The sequence below is a fragment of the Salminus brasiliensis genome, chromosome 12 (assembly GCF_030463535.1).
Source record: "Salminus brasiliensis chromosome 12, fSalBra1.hap2, whole genome shotgun sequence".
In the NCBI taxonomy this organism is placed as follows: domain Eukaryota; kingdom Metazoa; phylum Chordata; class Actinopteri; order Characiformes; family Bryconidae; genus Salminus; species Salminus brasiliensis.
Window position 1 is genome coordinate 38724224 of NC_132889.1, and position 20533 is coordinate 38744756.

The 20533-nt window shown below is 42.5% G+C and overlaps 1 protein-coding gene across 2 annotated transcripts; it reads right to left on the reverse strand.

Moving 5' to 3' along the window:
- Window positions 1-1646: 1646 nt before the first annotated feature.
- Window positions 1647-20355, reverse strand: gspt1l (G1 to S phase transition 1, like). 2 transcript variants are annotated; one of them, XM_072693775.1, is made up of 14 exons: window positions 19949-20355; window positions 17827-17865; window positions 14816-15037; window positions 9623-9656; window positions 9453-9530; window positions 8528-8708; window positions 8045-8199; window positions 7078-7218; window positions 6256-6349; window positions 5198-5278; window positions 4470-4643; window positions 3604-3693; window positions 3241-3409; window positions 1647-2308 (listed from the first exon to the last, which is right to left on the reverse strand). In XM_072693775.1, exons 1-14 carry the CDS (start codon window positions 20145-20147, stop codon window positions 2256-2258), a joined length of 1710 nt encoding a protein of 569 aa, XP_072549876.1. In that variant the 5' UTR covers window positions 20148-20355; the 3' UTR covers window positions 1647-2255. The 2 variants fall into 2 exon arrangements, with proteins under 2 accessions (XP_072549876.1, XP_072549875.1); XM_072693774.1 differs by having other exon boundaries at window positions 14816-15040.
- Window positions 20356-20533: the final 178 nt, after the last annotated feature.

The window sequence follows — 20533 nt, forward strand, 5'->3', positions numbered from 1 at the left end:
CTCTGTGGTTCTGGTCCTGTTCGGGTTTCTAGACTAAACTAAGTCCCACCGTCTCCTAAACCTCATCCATCTACCAGCTGATGAAGATCTGGAGGAGATCTGAGGGACAGGGGGGGTCGACAGAGATCAGTAAACTGGCCACAGTCTCAGTAGCCTAGCATCTCCTGTTGGGTTCTTCTTCAGTCAGATATAGAACATGTCTTGGATCATTGAATAATGAAGTGTCTGAAACTGTGCCCTATTCACTATGTAGTGCACTAGTTTGGGCCATTTTTCTTTTTTAGTGCACAGTAACAATCCCACAATGCACTGCAACAAGACAAGACAGCCCCTCATTAGTGTTGGACACAGATACCATTAGACCTCCACCTTTAACCCCTCCATGCAGTGAACACACACACACACACACAGTGGACAGTGAGCACACATGCCCAGAGCAGTGGGCAGCTATTGCTCATAGGCTCCACAGGGGCAGCTGCCACTGTATAAGTAGTGTACAAACGATAGGTGTGTCCCAAATCAGGGGCTGCACCCTTCGAAGGGCGTGATCGACGAAAGCATAGCCTTTAAAAGCTGTACGGTGGATTTCCTGCGCTGCAACTCTTATTTTGTCTAATTTGTCTTTAGGTTGTAGGTCTTTGTAATGCTATGAAATTTATATATATATATATAAATATATACAATTTTTTTAATTTTTAAAGTTCAAGTATCTGTCACTGTACTACATACAGCGAAATGTGGCCTCTGCATCTGTGGTAGTGAGCACACACACCCAGAGCGGTGGGCAGCCAACTCCAGCGCCCGGCCTGCAGAGTGTGTGCATTGATCAAGGGCCCAACAGCGGCAGCTTGACGCATTTCTCGGCTGCGTATGAAGGAGCCTCCAAACTTGGACAGCCTAATCTACAATCAGCCTTTAAATACAGCCTCTGAAGGATGCAGCCCCTGAATTGGGACACTAGATGTACCCCAACGCTTCTCTAAAGAGGATGGACGCAACCTGCTGTCCCACAGCAAGGACCGCACACACATCACGAGGCACTTCTCTATATAGTGACCGGGATTTCTGCATGTAGAGGATAGTGAGCGAATAGGGCAGTTTCATTCTGGACACAGCTTTACATTTTCTTTGAACTTAAATGAATTCCTTTTTACTCCACTGCAGTAAATACAAACCAGGCTGAGCCTGATGGACGGTTGTACACGTGCATTTCTGGACAAGCTGCAGAAGCTTGATCTGAAGGTGGAGCAGCATGTGGGCGGAGGTGGTAGAGTAATACTACAGGATTTTACACTAATATGACTCTATGGGTTCTGCAGCGTTACACAGCAGCAGTTCTGGAGAGAGGTTCTCCTCCTGCAGCTCCACCACCAAACCTCCATAGTGCAGTAGCAGCAGCAGCGCTCCGGCCCGGAGTGGGAATGACGGAGACGCCGTTCTCCCCCTGTTCAGTTCAGGCAGTGGAGCGTCAGCCTGATCCTGAAGCTGCTGAGTTAAAACAGTCGATTTAAGGACTGATCTACTCAGGAAAACCTCTCATGACAATTCATCATTGGCCATACGTAATACCTTCCACTTCCAGAAGAGCTCATACACAGGTGTGAAGTTAACAGCTGGATAAAAGAGACTCAGTCCATGCAACAGCGTTCACAATTTCCCGAATTTAATATTTTATTGTCATAGAAGTCGCTTTAATAACAGGGGCACGCTCGTGCACGTCGCAGGAACGCTATGAGAGGAGAAACCAAAGTGGGAAGAAGCAAAGGGAGACGTACAATAACATTTTGGTTTCGACTGCTTAATCATTTCAAACCTCTTCACTGTTTGTAACATTTCTTTATTGTTATACAAGCAAACTCTGGTCCATATTTCTGGAATCTGCTGCCACTGTTTTTCTCTGATGGAAAAAATAAACAGAATTTAAAAAAGAAAAGAAATAGAAAAAAAAAGCATCAAAAAGAGCTGCATCTCTGGCCTGTGTGTGGAGGAGGAGGAAGAGGAGGAGGAGGCTGGTGAGGAAAAGGTTGAAAGGTCATAAACGGGGGGAGACCCTAAACAACATGGCATCGCTGAGCTCTCAATATGAGAAAGCTGACACGTGTGGACTTTGATTTCATTTTCATTTGCTTAAAAACATTTGTTTTTAGAGAAGAAGCTGGTCTTCCGGAGGCAGGAAGGCCGTGGGAATCGTGTTGCTACGGCAACACCCACCTCTCCGCCCCCTTCAGCTGTTCCACAACAACCATGCAGTCTGTTCATTCCTTCTCGGCAACCAGCTTCAGCACCTTCCCGATGGCAATGGTCTTCCCTGCAGGACAAACAAGACCACACCAGCTCATTAAAGACCACTCCTCCAGCTCCTTACAACAAAGCTGAAACCACAGAACACAGTCATTATTAAAATACATAAAAGTATTTGGACACCTCCACATCTCACCTACAGGAGCTCTTTTTAATGACGTCCCGTTCTAACCGCATAGGCATTATTAATAAGGAGCTGGTCCCCCTTTGCTCTGAGCTCTACCAGCAGCAGCAGCAGGTCTGGAGCTCTGCTGCAGTTACTGAGTCAGTTGGAGGCTTTTCTGCACTCTGCTCTGAGCTCAGCACTCGGCCCTGACCCCGCTCTGTAACTTTACGTGGTCTGACAGACACTCGGTGGACACTGAGCTGCTCTCTGTGAGCTGTTCCTCCTAAACTCTTCCACTGTTCAATAATAACACCACTCACAGCTGATGGAGGAAGATCTAGGAGGGAGGAGATTTCACCAGCTGACTTGTTGTTGTTGGTGCAGCGGTGTCTCCTATTACATACAGAACCACGCTGGAGTTCAGTGAGCTCTTCAGAACCTCCCGTTCTTTCACTGATGTGTGGAGGAAAGACAGACTGCAGGGCTAGAGGCTGATTTTATACACCTGAACTCATTGATTAAGAGGTGTGTCCCAATACTTGTGTGTACATAAACAGAATTATCCAATAAATTCTTTATTCTAGATTGAATATTTATATTGATTTGTGCTGTAAATACATGTAAAGCTGTAGTACAGAAAAGACACCTGAGCAAGACACTTAACTTTACTGGTAATGAACTACAACTTGCTTTGACAACAGGGTGATGGAGCTGCCAAACCATAAAGAAATGACGCAAATTCAAAACTACTTTAAAATATTTTTCTCTGAAAATTGAGCTTTTATCCTCCTCATATCTGCACACCAGACTCGTGGAACACTTAAAAGACTGACCTTCGTCTCTCAGGGTGAAGCGCCCCATCTGGGGGAAATCTTTGAAGGTTTCAAGGCAGATGGTCCCGGAGGTTCTGAGACGGGCGATGCACACCTGGTCCTGTTTGACGAAGCGAGGTCGCATCTTGCTCTTCTCACCCGACTTCTTATCCACCAGACAGATTAAGGCCTGCCAGAGAGACGCAGAGATTGAATATGGATGGAAAGGGAGGTGACTTTAAAATTTCACTACGACTTTGAGGTCTTCACGGTTTTACAAAAGAGTGAAAAATGGTGAAAACTAGAAGGTGAGTAATTTCCCCACCAAACAGTCGAGATCAAACTCATCTCAAATCCAACAGCAAAGCAGAGCAGGAGGTTTACCGTGATTTGAACTTCCTCGATGCAGGTATGAATGTGCAGAACTGCGTTGTAACCCGGACAGATGATGGATTTGTGTTCAATGATGACTATCTGAAAAACAAACACACAAACAAAATAAAAATCAATTAATCAAATAAATAAATAAATAAATAAATAAATAAATAAACGTGTTTATATAAGTAAGAAAGATGATTTCATTCAGCAGTATTGGATTGTATAGACAGAAATTCTTCTCATGGCTAAAATAATGTTTGTGTTTGGTCAACTGTTTCCAGTCCAGCCAGTCCTGATTTAGCAGTCCATCTTTGTGGTTTAGGCTGATCTATCTAGGCTGAGGACTCCATCCTTTCAGAACACCATTTCACCACTTTATGCTAGGGGTGTAAATCTGGGGTTACACTACCCAATTCTCAGTCTGGCTGAATCTGTGCTGGTTGGCTCTAGTCAGCAGATTTCTTGTCAGTCAGAGCAGACAGAGAGAATAGAGTAGTGTGAGAGGGTCACAGACTCCGATTCTTGGCCTCCCGACTGAATTTCAGACTCTTGAGCGCAATCTAGTGACCCGATCTGAATGGGTGCCGTCACTGCCCAATAAAAATCTGGTCCCTGGTCCGAGGTTTAAGAAAGTAGATATGTGGATGTATGGTGATGTTATGTTCTGCTGTACTGTATCAACTTTCAAAACCTCAGTATTGATTATTCATTAAAAGTTTAGATGTAAAGACTGGTGGATGACAGTGATTGATTTAGTGTTGTAGTGGACAGTGTTGAACTTGGCCCAGATCCCACTGATCTGACTGGATAACCCCGCCCCAAACATCTCATTGCTTTATAACAATTTATAACTTCACAAAGGTAACGCTCACCTGGGCATCGAAGGTGCGCCCGGTGTGGCAGAGGCTTTCTGAGGTGCAGAGGATAAAGCCTGGCAGAATCTCCTCTTCCTCAATGCCCTTCAGTCGAATCTTCAGGTTCTCGCCCGGCCCGGCGTCGTCCGTCTCCACTTCGTCGGAGAGCAGACTCAGAACCTCCACAGTGTGCTATAAGGGGTAAGAGACACGACAACAATGTCAAACCTGGCATGGTAATGTAAAGAGTGAAAATCCCACAACCACTACTGAACAGCTTAACCAGTCTTAACAGAACACACTTCAACATTTACTCAAATATTTACAGGACAGGAGCAGACTGGGATCACAAAGCTTCATATTCCACTCTTACTGAACAAATCTCACACTGTAACCAATAGAAAAAACTGACTCCTTCACTTGGCTTCCAGCTGCTTATTGTCCTGTGTTAAAAATTAAGGTAACCCTGCTATAGCCCATGTTTTCTTACACCAATTTCAAATGTAAGACTTTCCACAACTTTAAGTACCAATCAATAAATACATAATAGGGAATGTGTTTGATGTGTAGCTTAATTTGACGCTTTGAAGGTTTATGATGTTACAAGTTTCTAAGCTTCTGATTCTTATAATATTTAATAACAGTTTAATAAAAATGTTTGAACTGTGTTAAACCGTGTGTTAAACCATGTTAAACAGATGGAGCAGGTTAAACACACGCGGACACGTTAATGAATGTGACCTTACCCTGTTGGGCATCATTACGAGCTGCTGGGCTTTGCTGATGGACCCTGACTCCAACTTCCCCAGAACCACTGTGCCCATGTCCTGGAGAGAGAAACAACGGTATTCACTGCAGTGAATTTACACCAAACACAATCAGCAGCACTATGGAGAGCTGTGGATCAATACAGACAGCATAACTTCATTTCTTTTGTCTGATAAATTGTCCCAGAAATAATTGTGATGATTATGAAACTAATGAAATTACACCCTTTTACAGAGCAATGAACATTTAATTAAAAAGCAGACAGCACATGCAAGTATGGTTGCAGCAGTACACCAGGTTTAGGTTTGAAAACTGATGGTTAAAATACTGCTTGTGTGTATAATATGGGTATCTGAACAGAGATTCCCACCAATTCCTTACCATTTTCAGTTTAAAAAAAGCTTAATGTAAAAAGGCCTTAATTTATTATAAATAATAATGATAATAATTAGACGAGTGAAATACTGTGTACTGCAACTGTGTAAATCTGATTTTTTTGAGACATCACACCACTAACATCTCTTACTGATGCAACCCTAGCTATAAGAGAAGTAATTAGTAGAATAAAACCATGAGCTTTTAGGTTAGTTTAACACAGTTTACACAACTGGCTAAAATATTGGTGATGTTCACTATCCCGCAAACAAACACACGTAAACACTGGGCGACATCAGAGTCAGAAATTACACCTCAAGTCATAATTATCATGACGGGCCTAGAGGACAGTGACCCATAAACATTTGTTCAATATTTAAGTATTTGTTTAACTATAAACTGCAGAAAGTCAGAATATCCCCACCAGCATTACAGAGAGACACAACCTTTATTAGTAGAGTAATAAATGAATATAGTGCAGCAGTCCAGCTTCGCCTAAACACACTGCTGTTCTGATATCAGCATCAAAACACATCACTTCAACCCCCCTGAACGTCTGTTCAACGCAGAGAATTCTGTGCATCCCTAATATAAACAAATAAGAAATCATTTTTGGCACAAAAACATATCAAAATGAAACCACACACACTGCTCCTCTAACCTTGTATTTATCTACAATCGGTAACCTCACTGGTCCGTCACTGGATCTGTTAAAATTTGGCAAACTGTCCAGATGTGGAATGAACGGTAACCCTCTGTGGACACAAACAGAAAGACAGATACGTGATTAGTAATGAGGTTAGTTTTGCAGAAGCAGGAGTTTTAGAGGTAGTTCAAAAACTGAACTGTATAGAACAAAAGTAACAAACCTAACTGTTATACATATATAACACAGGTACACACATTTTGTATATACACGCACACACTACACTATATTAATATATATATATACACAAATGCATATACACACACATACCCACACACAGATCAACAACATTAGCACCACCTCCATGAGCATAAGGGAGCCCAGTTCACCAGTTGTCCTTCCTTGGAGCGCTTTTGGTAGGTACTGACCACTGCATACTGTGTCTGACCACTGGCAGAGTGTCTCAGATTCTTACGCTTGTCCATTTTTTCATCTTCATCACCTTCAAGAACTGACTATTCACTCACTGCCCAATAGACCCACCCCTTGACAAGAGCCACTGGAACCAGACCATCAGTGCCCTTCACTTAACCCACTGTTGGTGATAATGTTATGGCTGATTGGTGTATATAACAAAAACATAACAAAAAAAAGTGTGTGTGTGTATATATATATATATATATATATATATATATATATATATATATATATATATATATATATATAAAAATAAACCGGCTCAGGCGTAATTGTGTATGTATAGATTCAACACTACAGTCGTTTTTAATAATCATTTCTGTTGATGTGAAAGTGCTCATTAAACAGAGCTCCACTTACGTGTACCAAGTACAGTGTTCAGCTGGCTCCTTCAAGTTGGCCCCGGTCAGTCCCGAACACGGCATGAAATGAATGTCTTTTCTGGGGTTGAACCCGACCTTCTTCAAAAATGGCACCAGTTTCTCCTTACACTCCTCGTATCTGCGGACGAGCAGCACTGTGAGCACCTATTCTGAACATCTGACTTCACCACTTTCACCAGTCAGTAAACAGGAGGTGTGAACACAATACTGTAACAGTTCTTATTACACAAGAACCTGAAGTGAGCCAGAAACTTACTAACTTTATAAAACGTATTTTATTTGTGTATATATATATATATATATATATAAATAAAAATCACATCTACATATACACACATTTGATATATAGTGTGTGTATATGTAGATATATGTGTGTATCTAGATATGGATTTTATACACACACATATATAAATAAATAATTCATATCTACAGATATAGTGCATAATCTTAATATACTGTTTTATTTTATTCTATATTTAATGTTGTATATATGTGAGCAGCCAGTCATCAAAGAATTTCACTGCTAGTTGCACTGTTTAACACTTTCTATAGATTTGGATTTTAATCAGGTGAATTTCACGTTCAGACTTCAGGTAAAATCATAAAATCCATGTATTGAAAGTTATAAACACTGATAAATGACCCACTGTTTTTAAAATGTGTCACACTGGAGATGAAATACCACGTCTAGGCAATTAGTTTAAACATTTACAGCCACATTTACTTTTAAATTTCTGCACATATGACTGAATATTACTAATTCTAATGTTTATATATCTGTGTTGGCACCACGTGCACTTTTACATCCCCCATAACTTCAGTTTACAACCCAAAGACAGGTGGAAAGTCATGGCGCCCTTGTCCAGGAGGCCCATAAACAAACCCAACCCCACCCATGCAGGCTCTGATCAGAAAACCCTTATTATGGATGACCTTGGGCTCACCTCTCCAAACTCCAGTTCACTGTGGGGTCGTCCATTTTGTTCACCAGAACAATCAGGTGTTTGACCCCTGCGGTTTTAGCCAGCATGGCGTGCTCTCGCGTCTGGCCTCCCTTCTCAAATCCCGTCTCGAACTCTCCTTTTCGCGCAGAGATCACCTGAAGAACAGAAGAGCCTCAGTTTAATGCCATCAAACCCAGTCTGTGTGTAACTGAACACTGGAACCCCTCTGAATTAGCATATGTGAACGTTTAATCAGCACAGCAGATTTATGACATGTGCATTGGAATAGCACCCCCTGCTGGCCTCTATACAACAGAGCTAGTAGAGTCTAGAGCTCAGAATGGGGGAATAAACACCATAGTGAAGGAGAATAGAGAATATTACATAGTTAGATGGTAAGTGATGCTACACAGCCGTCACTCATGATGTAGAAGCATTAGTAGCCTGGATGTAAGGCCCACTTCCAGCTAAGCCCTTACTAACCAGCACAGCCAGGTCAGCTTGCGACGCTCCGCCGATCATGTTCGGGACGAAGCTTTTGTGGCCGGGAGCGTCCAGGATGGTAAAGTGCTTCTTCTCCGTCTCGAAGTACGCACGGCCCACCTCCACCGTCTTACCCTTATCCCTCTCCTCCTGGTTTGTATCAAGGGCCCAAGACAGGTACCTGAGAAAAGCATGGGGAGAACATCAGCACCGGCAAGATCACGCAGTCCTGAAAGTGTTGGGAGTCATCAGGACCTTACACAAATGATAAACTCATTAATTAACATTATAGAGCGCCCCCTACGCTTCCTGTAGTGTATTACAGTCTGTCAGAATGAGCGTGTGGATCATATGAACATTATAGAGCATTATAGAGCGCCCCCTACGCTTCCTGTAGTGTATTACAGTCTGTCAGAAGGAGCGTGTGGATCATATGAACATTGTTGAGCATTATAGAGCGCCCCCTACGCTTCCTGTAGTGTATTACAGTCTGTCAGAATGAGCATGTGGATCATATGAACATTATAGAGCATTATAGAGCGCCCCCTACGCTTCCTGTAGTGTATTACAGTCTGTCAGAATGAGCGTGTGGATCATATGAACATTATAGAGCATTATAGAGCGCCCCCTACGCTTCCTGTAGTGTATTACAGTCTGTCAGAATGAGCATGTGGATCATATGAACATTATAGAGCATTATAGAGCGCCTCCTTTTTTTAAAAATTATAAATCTTTAACACACAACTTTGTTTAATAATAAAAAAAAGGGAGAACATTTGATCTGGACACTCTAAACTTCGAGACGGACAAATTACTAGCTCAACGTCCAGCTGCTGCCCATCCAAACCACACCGAGTAATGACCGGGTCTGACTGGACTATAACGCTGCACCTCAAAACAAAACACAGCACCACTCTTCAGTTACCAGGTCTCTCTGTTCTTCTCCTTGGCCTCCCTCTCGTACTTCTCCAGAGTTCGCTTATCCACCATGCCCGTCAGATACCTGCGAGGGAGGGAGGGGCAGAAACAGCCGTGAGAAACGTCCCACCGCCACACAGCAGCCACACAAAGACCAGCAACGACGCGACTACTCACATTATCTGTCCTCCAATGGTCGACTTGCCAGCATCTGGAAGGACAGGAGATAAGGAGGCGAGTGAGGAGAGATAATCACACTGAGCTCAGTTCACAGCACTCAGGCTGGAAGGGGCGGCGGCATGACTGTTAGTTTCCCTCAATTCAGGGAGATATTAACACCATCACCCCCCGTGAATACCACCATGGGTGTGCACACAGTCACATACACACAATTAAATAAATGTGTGTGTGTGTATATTATATTTATATATATATATATATATATATATATATATATATATATATATATATATATATATATACACACACAGATTTATTTATTTAATTAATTTATTATATATACACACAAATTACAAAATGATACATGATATATCTACACATGTGTAATCTTTTAAATTTGCGTGTAGGTAGGTAGGTAGGTAGGTGTATATATATATATATATATATATATATATATATATATATATATATATATATATATACACACACACACACACACACACACACACACGAAAAAAAATATTATATACACACACAATAATATATTCCATATATATATAATCCATATAATTTCAGTGTGAGTGGGCTGGGCTGTCCTGCAGTAGGCTAATAAAATATTACTGTACCGGTATATGATTTCAGAATTACCATCAGTAATAATCTTTAAAGGAATGAAAAAGGTGCAACAAATCCTCATTAAAACTGCAACCCTACAACCAATGTGACCACATTTAAAAAATCTGATGAAACTAAAATGCTGTTATTGTGCATCTACTGAAGCTAGGAACCCTTTAAACAAAGTCTAGCTCATTACCACATCTGCTCCAGATGCCTGTTCAGGGCACACAGTGCAATGACAGGGTCAGTGTGGAGTATAACAGCAGTGTCTCTCCCCTTTCAGGACTTAATGAACACCAACAGAACCAGCGTGTAAACAAAGCCTGTAATTTACTCAAACGCGTCTCGGGTTACGACAGCCTGCATTGTTGTAAATGATCATTTAAACGCGTTTTGTTTGGGAAATCCTAGCAAGCCATTATCAACAGAGACGAGCCCTACCCTACAACACTCTGCTGCCCCTATTGTGGGATATATCCACCGCAAACATCAACCTTAAGAGCCTCCAGGCTGTTCAGATCAAAAGGTTATATTCAAACAGCTTCCCTCAGCATTTCTGCGGGATCTGCAAAAGTATCAACGCAACATGAGCAGAGTTCTCATTGTTTACTGTGGGAGCCCTGGATACAGTAGCAGTGTGTATATAACTACCTCCACCATGTTTGGAGGCTGTACTTTAGCCTGGCTAGCTCTCACTGTGAGGTGTTGATGATGAAACTACCTCCACCATGTTTGGAGGCTGTACCAGATGTACCAATAATAAAATAATCCATCCAAATAAAAGTCACGTAATTTTTGGATTTCCTTTAAATCGTAGTTAGAAGAATAAAATGAAACGGTCCCCAACCCGTGCAATGAAGCTTCACCATTCAATAAAGACTGAAGTGGGCCTACTGAGTTAAAAACCTGCATCTTAAAAGTAACTGCGTTTGTAACCTCCCTGCATGAAAAATCTCAACACTCATATCGGCGCATCCCTCAGTAAAAAAGCTGGGAAAGCAGTCAATGTTTTAACGAACTTCTACAGCTAACCTAACATGAGCATTTTCCATCCTGGGCCCTGAACAGGCGCTTTATCCTCCACCCCCCTAAAACCCTTTCAAGGCCTTATTTTCTTTTCTCCAAATCTCAAATACTGAAACCTTTCCAAGGCCCGTGGGAACCCTGTCATTAGCCTGCACTTTCCATTCTGGCTGACTCCACTGCAAGTCCTCTTCTCAGAAATGGAATATTGTGAAACCACCTCAGTCTGGCGTCATTTCACATGTGAAACATCTCGGGCAGGAGCGGCAAGATGGCCTTCATTATGATGCTCGTCTCCGAGAGTTAATTGGGAATTATGAATATCTCTAAAACCCTAAAATCTGAATGGCTCATTAATAAGAGTCAGACAGGTCTGTACTGAGTGCTAGAGGTTTTATGAAGGTTTTTATGAGACTGTTTTTCAGAAAATGTTTAATGAGATATGATTACAGAATCATCAGTTACTATAATCTGTAAAGGAATGAAAATGGTTGAGTAAATGCTTCTAGTTAAAACTGCAACCCTACAAGCAAGTCACCCCTATTAAAAAATAAAAAATCAGGTTTAGGGTCACGTCACATTACACAGGTATAAAGGTGTGTGAAGAACTGGGGTGCATCGTCCCTCACAGTAGTACAAAAAATTCTATATAAATACTGAATATTTGCACATTATTTATATATATATATATATATATATATATATATGACACGTGTGTGTGTGTGTGCGTGTGTGTGTGTATATACATACATATATATCATACATACACATACACACATACATTATAGTATAAGATTATTTGGATCACACTGAATGGGTGAGAGTTCAGGTGTAGTGCGGGTGGGTGGAGGAAAGCCTTTGTGGGTGCAGTGTGACTGAACATAGGGTTTCCAGTCGTAAGTGCAGGGTGCAGTGTGTGTGTGTGTGTGTGTGTGTGTGTGTGTATAAGGAGAGGAGGTGTAGATGAAAATTAAATGCTGTTATTGTGCATCTGCAGAAGCTGCACCACTGATAAAGTGCTCTGACCCATTACCGGATACGCAGAGAGGTCGTTTACACCTGCCATCAACACGCACTTAGTATCCGGATCTACTTTGATGGGATTCTGTTTATACTGGTCACTAAAAAGCCTCACCAGTGTGAACAGATGAGACCCGATTTTACTTCCCAGCTGAAAAAACCCAGCATACTTTCACATTTCAGTTTGACTTCTAGTAAACAACGATTTCTTATCAAGGTGGTCCGGATCTGGGAGAGTGAACAGTTTAGAGGACTGGTGGTGGTTCTACAACACCGTGAAGGTTCCAGTCTCCCAGATGAGAATCTATTCCTACAGCCCCGTCACGTCTCGATCAGAAAACACTGCGAGGAGGACATCAGAGAGTTTGGTGATCGGATCACGGTGGTGAGCCAGGTGTGATCACCACCCCCAGATGCGTTGGGATTGGATTACATTTACATTTATGGCATTTAGCTGACGCTCTTATCCAGAGCGACTTACAAGGTTACTCGTATTACAGAGGAGGGCCAATGTAGTGTTGGGAGTCTTGCCCAAGGACTCTTATTGGTGTAGCGCAGCACAGTCACCCAGACCGGGAATCAAACACCAGTCTCCCACGTGGTGAGGTAGCTCACTAGGAGGTAGTGGTATTATCTGTTGCGCCACACCAACCACATTACGATTACGATTGGATTACTATATGATTACTCAAACCACATTGGGAGGTGGTCAGAGGTGGAACACATGTGTAAACAAAACAATTTCTGTTATCGGATTCCGGCAGAACCCGGTCCAAGTAGATCCAGATACTCACTGGATACAAAACGCATGCCAATGCCGGGTGTAAACAGGCCTTCAGAGCTGTACACCTGCGCAGTATCTGATCTATCTACCCACCCATCTACCAAGCTAACAACTGGCTACGGGATCCATTTGAGCAATACATCTGATACTTGGGTCGGATCAAGATCAGATCACGTCCTCACTATAAACAAACATCACCAGAGTTCGTTAGATACCAGACAGACCGGGTCGGCTGGGTTGTTTTGGTCCAAAAAACAGTGTGATCCCTGTATTCACATCTGCAACATCTGCATCTAATATCACACCAGGGCTGAAAACCTACATATCCTACATTTGAAGGCAACAGGTTCCATAAGGCTGCTTTAATCTCAGAGTCTCTCTAAACTCAGTGTCCGACCCTCTGAATCAGCCGTACGAGTGGAAACTTGGCTCAGTTACAGGTCTGAGCAGGAACCTGGGGATGCACTAAATTACTCAGTATGAACTCAGACACTCAAATAAGTGTCTGCATCGGCGTGATGGCGAGTTCTGATAAAGAGCAGTCTGCTTCAAAGAAAACAAGACACTGAAGCGGTCCTTTAAAGTAACAGGGGGGAAGGGGGAAATAAATAAGTAAATAAATAAATCCAGACGTGGATCAGCCAGGGCACGTCTGGCGTCTGAGGTTTGCTCGGTGTTAAATGCATGTCTAAAATAATCACTCTTCTCAAACCATGTGGAGATGTTCATTAATCTCCAACAGACTGTCTGATGCGGCGTCTGATGCTGTAGGACTTCCCCATAAATGTACACGATCTGGATATTAGATTCATCCATATCTGATAGAGCTGCCAGATGAAGGATTTCAGCAATATTATAGGGTTTGTCTCTGGCTGGATGTGGAGCAATGAACTAATCTGCCTCATAAACCTCCTGTTATGCTGCTGGTCACACTGACCAAGTTCAGAAACACAGGCAAAATATTTGTAATTATTTTTGGCACGTGATACTGATATTTCTGCTCCCCAACTGTTTGTATTATACACATACACACACTCTCTTAAGATCATACAGAGTATAGAGTTAATACCAAATATGAGGGGCTTTCCTTTCAAAATTGAAGCGACATGATTACACAGCTTATTAAAAAAAATAAAAATGAGTAGACAATTAATAATTATACTAAATATTGATTATATCAAAATTATTTCAGATATACAGAATGTGTTTATGGAGAAATGCATTTGTACTGGATCAGTCTGACCCAAACTGCTGCTCCTTACAGCTGAACATAACAGAAGGCACAATCCACTACAGTGCATTCCAGCAGTTCCCCGGCTAGACAATTAGCTAATGTAGCTAACCAGTAACGAAAGCTAATGTACACCAATTAGCACTGGCGCTAACTGTGTGCCATATTTAACAAACGCTCCTCAGAATAGGGGTGTAAGAAAATATTGATTATAAATAGTTTAGATGCAGAGATTGGTGGCAGACAGGGGTTCATTTAGTGTTGTGTTTAAACCCTGACCAGCAGAGGGCAGTGTTGTACTTTAGATTGCTGTGATTGGATAAAAAGGTTTTTTTTTTAATCTAAATAAATTAAATCTTTTTACAGTATCGTAATACACTGAATAATAAGCTCTGCATCAGGACATGTATCCAGTTTCCTGCCAACACAGCCCTTCCTCAAGCCTGAAGACAGTAATTTGAGAAATGTGTATTGCTCCAGGTCACCCCCCGCCCCTCCCCAGGTGAGAACTCACCGACGTGGCCGATAAACACCACGTTGACGTGCTCCCTCTTGGGAGCGTTTGGCTGGGCGGGGGTTACTTTAGGCGTTGGCACTTCTTCGTCCTCCTCTATTCCTTCCTCTTGCAGGGAGTCTTCTTCAGCCGGCCCGCCGCCTCCCGGCTCTGCCTCGCAACCTTTCTGCTCCCAGCTGTCCTCCGCCGCCATCTCCGCGTCTCCGTTCTCCACAGGCGGAGCTGCTGTCACAACAAACACCGACAGGTCACCACCACACACCCTGTTATTTACAGACACCACCTGCCCGAGGTCGCCACTGTTACACCCGTGCGGGCATTCCTGGATAAGCTGATCATTTTCGGATGGTCATGAAACCTTCACCAAAGACTTCAAAGAGGGACACCACCAACACTTAACCAGCCCTGATACACACAGACTTCACCATCCAACAGTGTTAATGACTTTTTACACACGGAATTCATTTCAATTATCAATCACCTTTGATGTTAGTTCTTTAATATTTAAATTTTATTCATGCATAATTTTATACTTCAATAGTTATTTTACACAGTATGAAATAAATAAATAATTTGATAAATAAAATGATAAATATTAATTACTTGCTTGCAATTCAATTAACATGCGTTTAATGTCCTTTTATTTAATTTTTACTTATGAATTAGTTATTTGATCTTGATATATATATAAAATTTTGCATTAATGTTTGTGAATGGTCAGTTTTGATCCTTACAGCTCTAGAAGATCAAACAAACTAATTAATATCTAATTAATAGCAATAATTTTTAGCACATTATTAATAATGCTGATTAGTTATTGTGGCCCATGATTCGTGTCCCAAAATAAGAAATTTATAATTGAACTTATTTATTTAGTTAGTAACAGTTTTCTGTCCAAATGTTTGTGGACACCCCTTCTTATGATTGCATTCAGCTCCTTTAAGCTGCACCCATTGCTGACACAGATGTGCAAATGCACACACAGCTTGTCTAGTCCCTGTAGAGAAGAAGTACTGCCAATAGAATAGGACTCTCTGGAGCAGATCACCATCATGACCCTATTGGCTCCATGCTGCCTAATAATGCCAGGTGTGGGCTAGAGGGGTATAAAGCCCCCCAGCATTGAGGAGCTGTGGAGCAGTGGAGGAACTGTGTTCTCTGGAATGATGGTGGTGGAGCTCCATCCAGTACTTTTGGGATGAGTTGGGGATGATGAGGTGTGGTGGTGATCATCATCATCATCCAACATCCTGACCTCACTAACGCTCTCGTTGCAGAGTGCAATCAAATCCTTACAGCAATGCATCTGTAAAATCTAGTAGAAAGTCTTCTTCTCTGGACAGTAGAGACAATTACTCCAAAAAAAAAGCAGGATCAGCTCTTTTAATACTCGGTTTCAGAAGAAACATTAAACGAGCAGGTGTCTCAATACTTTTGTCCATTTAGAGTACACTTCCTCCCCTGTTAAGTGGACCATTACAACGCGTGTGACGCAACTGTGTGTTTCTGTTAAACCGGTTTTTCCCCCGATACTACTGATCTCTGACCCCAGGTTCAGTCCATCAGAGCTTCACAAGAGCTTCTTTCGTTTACAACAGGAGATGCTAGGCTAACACTGCTAACAAATACTGGACCTGGACTGTCACCAATTCCCTCGTCGGCCCTAACTCCTATATTTCAGCGGTAAAATTCCATTAGAAAGAATTAGCATAAGCTCTCTGAGAACTTCCTGTCTGTGTTTACAGACTACAGTAAGTCTCAGTGTTAAACCCCTGTTTCTGAACCCTGGTCCTGGAGGCACACTGAGATGTGTGGGGCAGGGCTTTCCCTGAACCACACCCCACTGTGTATCAGTGAGCCCTTTCAGACTTACAGGGGTGTGTTAAAGCTGATAGTCCACTATAATGTGCTGGGCAGGGTGCCTCCACAGTCCAAACACTGTTCCCCAAACACATCCATTTACCACTCGGGCTGGAGGGACGTGTCCATGTGATCGGTTACGAAATGACGCCGATTTGCATAACGTGAGTTGAGTCGTAAAGACGGCCGTGCCTACTGACAGCATGGATTTATTCGAAATGCAAGCTACAAAAATAAATAACATTGAAAATAAATCAAATTAAAAAATGAATAATTTTTTTATACATTTTGTAAAATAAAAAGTAGGAACATTTCGCATTGCAAACAGTTGCTTATTCGTCCGGTGTAGACACCCAAAGCTTTTCTCGATCACAATACTTCTGCTGAAACTGCACTCCTTTTACTATGAGAATATGCACTGGGTTTAGTTTATTAAAGTAAATAAGTAAATAAATCAATTATTTTGGACTGTAAAACTTGCTCTAGTGTTCCTCGGGGAAGAGGCTTGATTTTGTTGAATTGTTAAATGTGTTGCACTTTATTTTTTTTTATTATTTACTGTCTTGCGGTGGAGATTAGGTTTGACTGTAAAGCTGTTAACACTAACGTATTTTTATGAAGTAATAGTGCCCTTAAGTGCACACTACACGGTTAAAGAAAATATTTGCAATATTAAAGGATTTTATTATTTTTAAATTATTTTAATTCCTAACACACTCACATTAGAGTAACCCAAACATTACTCTACATTATTAACGTTATATTAATCGACTAATTAAGAAAAAAGTTAGATTAATCAATAAACTTACATCATTAGGTGCAGCCCTACTGACCACACTAATGATTAAGATCTGGAGGAGCTCTGACAGATATTTAGGGGGCGCGTTCACAAAGGTCAGTAAATTGGTGACCGTCTTAGTCCAGTGCTTGTTAGTGCAGTGTTATCTCCTGATGTAAAGCAAGGACACACGTCAGACACCAAACACGTCTCGGCTGATCGACTGAATCTGGGGCCAGGGATCAATCATGATACTTAGATTTTAACTGAATGAAGGCTGTTCACTGTTCCACTGTTATGTGAGAATGGGGTGACTTAATTAATAATAATAATAATAATAATAATAATAATGAAATTGGACGTTTTTACTTACCGGCGGTTTGCGAGACCTCTATACTGGGGTCTTCAGGAGCTGTAAATCACAAAGAACATAAAGAATCAAAACTTTCCTAAAAAATTATGTCTGCACTTTTAAATCAGTCCAGCTTAAAAACTAGAGTACAGATGAACACACAGGATACAGGCCTCTTCAAACTCCCTACACCCTATCCCTGTATTTAATATACCCTCTCTCCCCCAACAGCGTTTACACACAAACACTAGTGTAAATGAGCCCTGTTCTGACTGGCTGCCCTGTTCTTTGGGCTGGAATGGGCGGGGCCAAACTGGTACAGACTGCAACTGTGGATATGTAAATAGGTTGATTTTCTGTGACATCATAAAAAGTATTATTTTAAACAGGCTAATCTTTACAGCCTAGTTTACAAACATAAGCAGTACTTTTATTAAACTCTTTACCATATTAAAAAAATAATTATCAGACAGGTTCTAGAAAAAAAAAACAATTAACAGTGGAGGGATACACGCAGGGTGCTGTACAGCACAAAAAAAAAACAACATATATATATATATATATATATATATATATATATCCCCCCCCCCCATTTTACGATCATCATAATTTCATATAAACTCAGACGTGTAGCTTCACTGGTGGGTTTGGATACTTAATGCTTCTACTGAAGTTTCCTCTTCTACCTTTCCCTCAGTTTCTACTTAAGTTCACCACTTTCTCAATTTCTGCATAATAACAGCAGAACTGCCTAATTCAACTGTATAAGACCTGAACAGACTCATTCAGAGTGTGGGTTTGGGGGGTTTGTTGGGTTTGGTGTGAAACGCTCGGTTCTAGATAACCTCCCCCAGCAGTCAGAGCTGTGGTTCTACAGTGGAGGTGAAGGGAAGCAGACGTCTGAAGCTCTAATAATAAAAGCTCCTCACAGAAAGTTCTTCACCTAATGGTGATGAAGACGCTGCCTGATGCCTGAGACACGGTTCTACCAGAGTTCTGAGAAGAGTTCGGCTCTAGAACCTGCTTTTAGAATCAGATCATTAAAATGGTGGAGGGATACATGCTGCAGGGTGTAGTGCGGCTACAGAAAGTAGTCCCTAAAGAAAACTGCATTAGTTCAGATTCTCTATTCACTATTTTATCATCATCATCATCATCATCATCATTCCTTATAAAACTCAGAAGACTCGTGTAGCTGCACTGGTGGGTTTGGATAGGCTTATCTTCAGGGGAATGAAGATAATGATGCAGTGATGGTGTGTATACCTGCAAAACAGTGTGTTTAATCACAGTCAGTGGTCAGACTGTGCTGCTGGTCAGTAAAGTTATGGAGATGTTGGTCAGTAGATCACAGGTTCGGGTGCTGATCTTCTGTCAGTTCCACCAGCAGCTTTACAGAGCATTTCTGTGTATGTGTGGGGTGAGCTACATCCACAGTAGATGGATGTTCTCTCCCTCCCTCTCTCTCTCTCTCTCTCTCTCTGTGGTGGTCCAACCCCAACGAGAAGAGGCCTACAAGCACAGTAGCCCACCAGAGCACCAACCCCAGACCCTTTAAACACATCCAGGGGCAGTAATGCCCCGCCAGCAGCCTGGGAGGCATTGTATTAAAGGCACATGCACCCACAGAACCTGCAGTCACATGACGTTGGCATTACTTCGACCCCGAAAGTGGGCTAATAAGAGCACCCTTTCCACCCAAACAGGCCCAATAAAACACACACACGTGTATCACCAGCTTCGGGCTGAGATTTCTGACTTTCTGCTGGGAGAAGTGGCGCTAGCTCACAGCAGACACGTGTGGTCCGGGGTTTTAACCGCTGCTAACGGCTGCCCGGAGCTAGCTAACGCCTCCTTTAAAGACTTCATCAGGAATCAAAGTGTTTCCCCTAATCGATTTTAGGCAGATTATCATGAACACGGTTCTATTGACGCGAAAAAATCATAGAAAAAGTGAAGTTAGCAGTGGCGCTAACAATGTGAGCCGGTTAGCTTAGCTTAGCATAGCTTAGCATAGCTTAGCTGGAGCGTATGAACTCCCTCAGCGCTTCGCTAGCTTAGCTTAGCATAGCATAGCTTAGCTTAGCATAAAGTGCTAACAGCGCTACCCGCGACCGGCGCGGGGAATAAACCGAGCCCTCACCAGCAGAGGCGACGTTTTCGGCAGGGGACTTCTGGAGGAAGCCCGGGACGAACTCCGCCGCGTTCACGTTGGGGACGAAGGGCTTGGCGTTGACGTTGAGGCCGGTGAGAGCGTCCGAAAGTCGGTTTTCCGCCGGGGCCTCGCCGTCCTCCTCCTGCTGCTCCCACGAATCCAGAACGGCTTCTCTGGAAGGCTCCATGGCGGCTGTTTGTAAAGTTTAAACTCTTTAAAGCGAGGGTTTACGGAGACGAGGCGCCCTCGGGTTCGGTTCCGGCCCCTTTGTTTGAGCGGTTGAAACTTTCTGCTCCGGGAGCGCGGCCTGTTTCTCCCCGCTTTGCCGAACTGAAGCAGCCGGTTTAAGGGGGCGACAGAGAGGGAGAGTCGAGTCAGCAGCAGCGCTCCGAGTGGAACCCTCGTGTGTGTGAAAAGGCGTGAGTGTGTGCGTACGCTGCAACCAAAGGAAGCGACGCCAGCAGGCATGCTGGGAAATGTAGTCCTAACGCATTCGCTGGGCCGCTGCCTGCTGCTCGCACCGTCGTCTCTAAAAACTACATTTCCGCGTCGCGATTCTTGTGCATAGCAAAG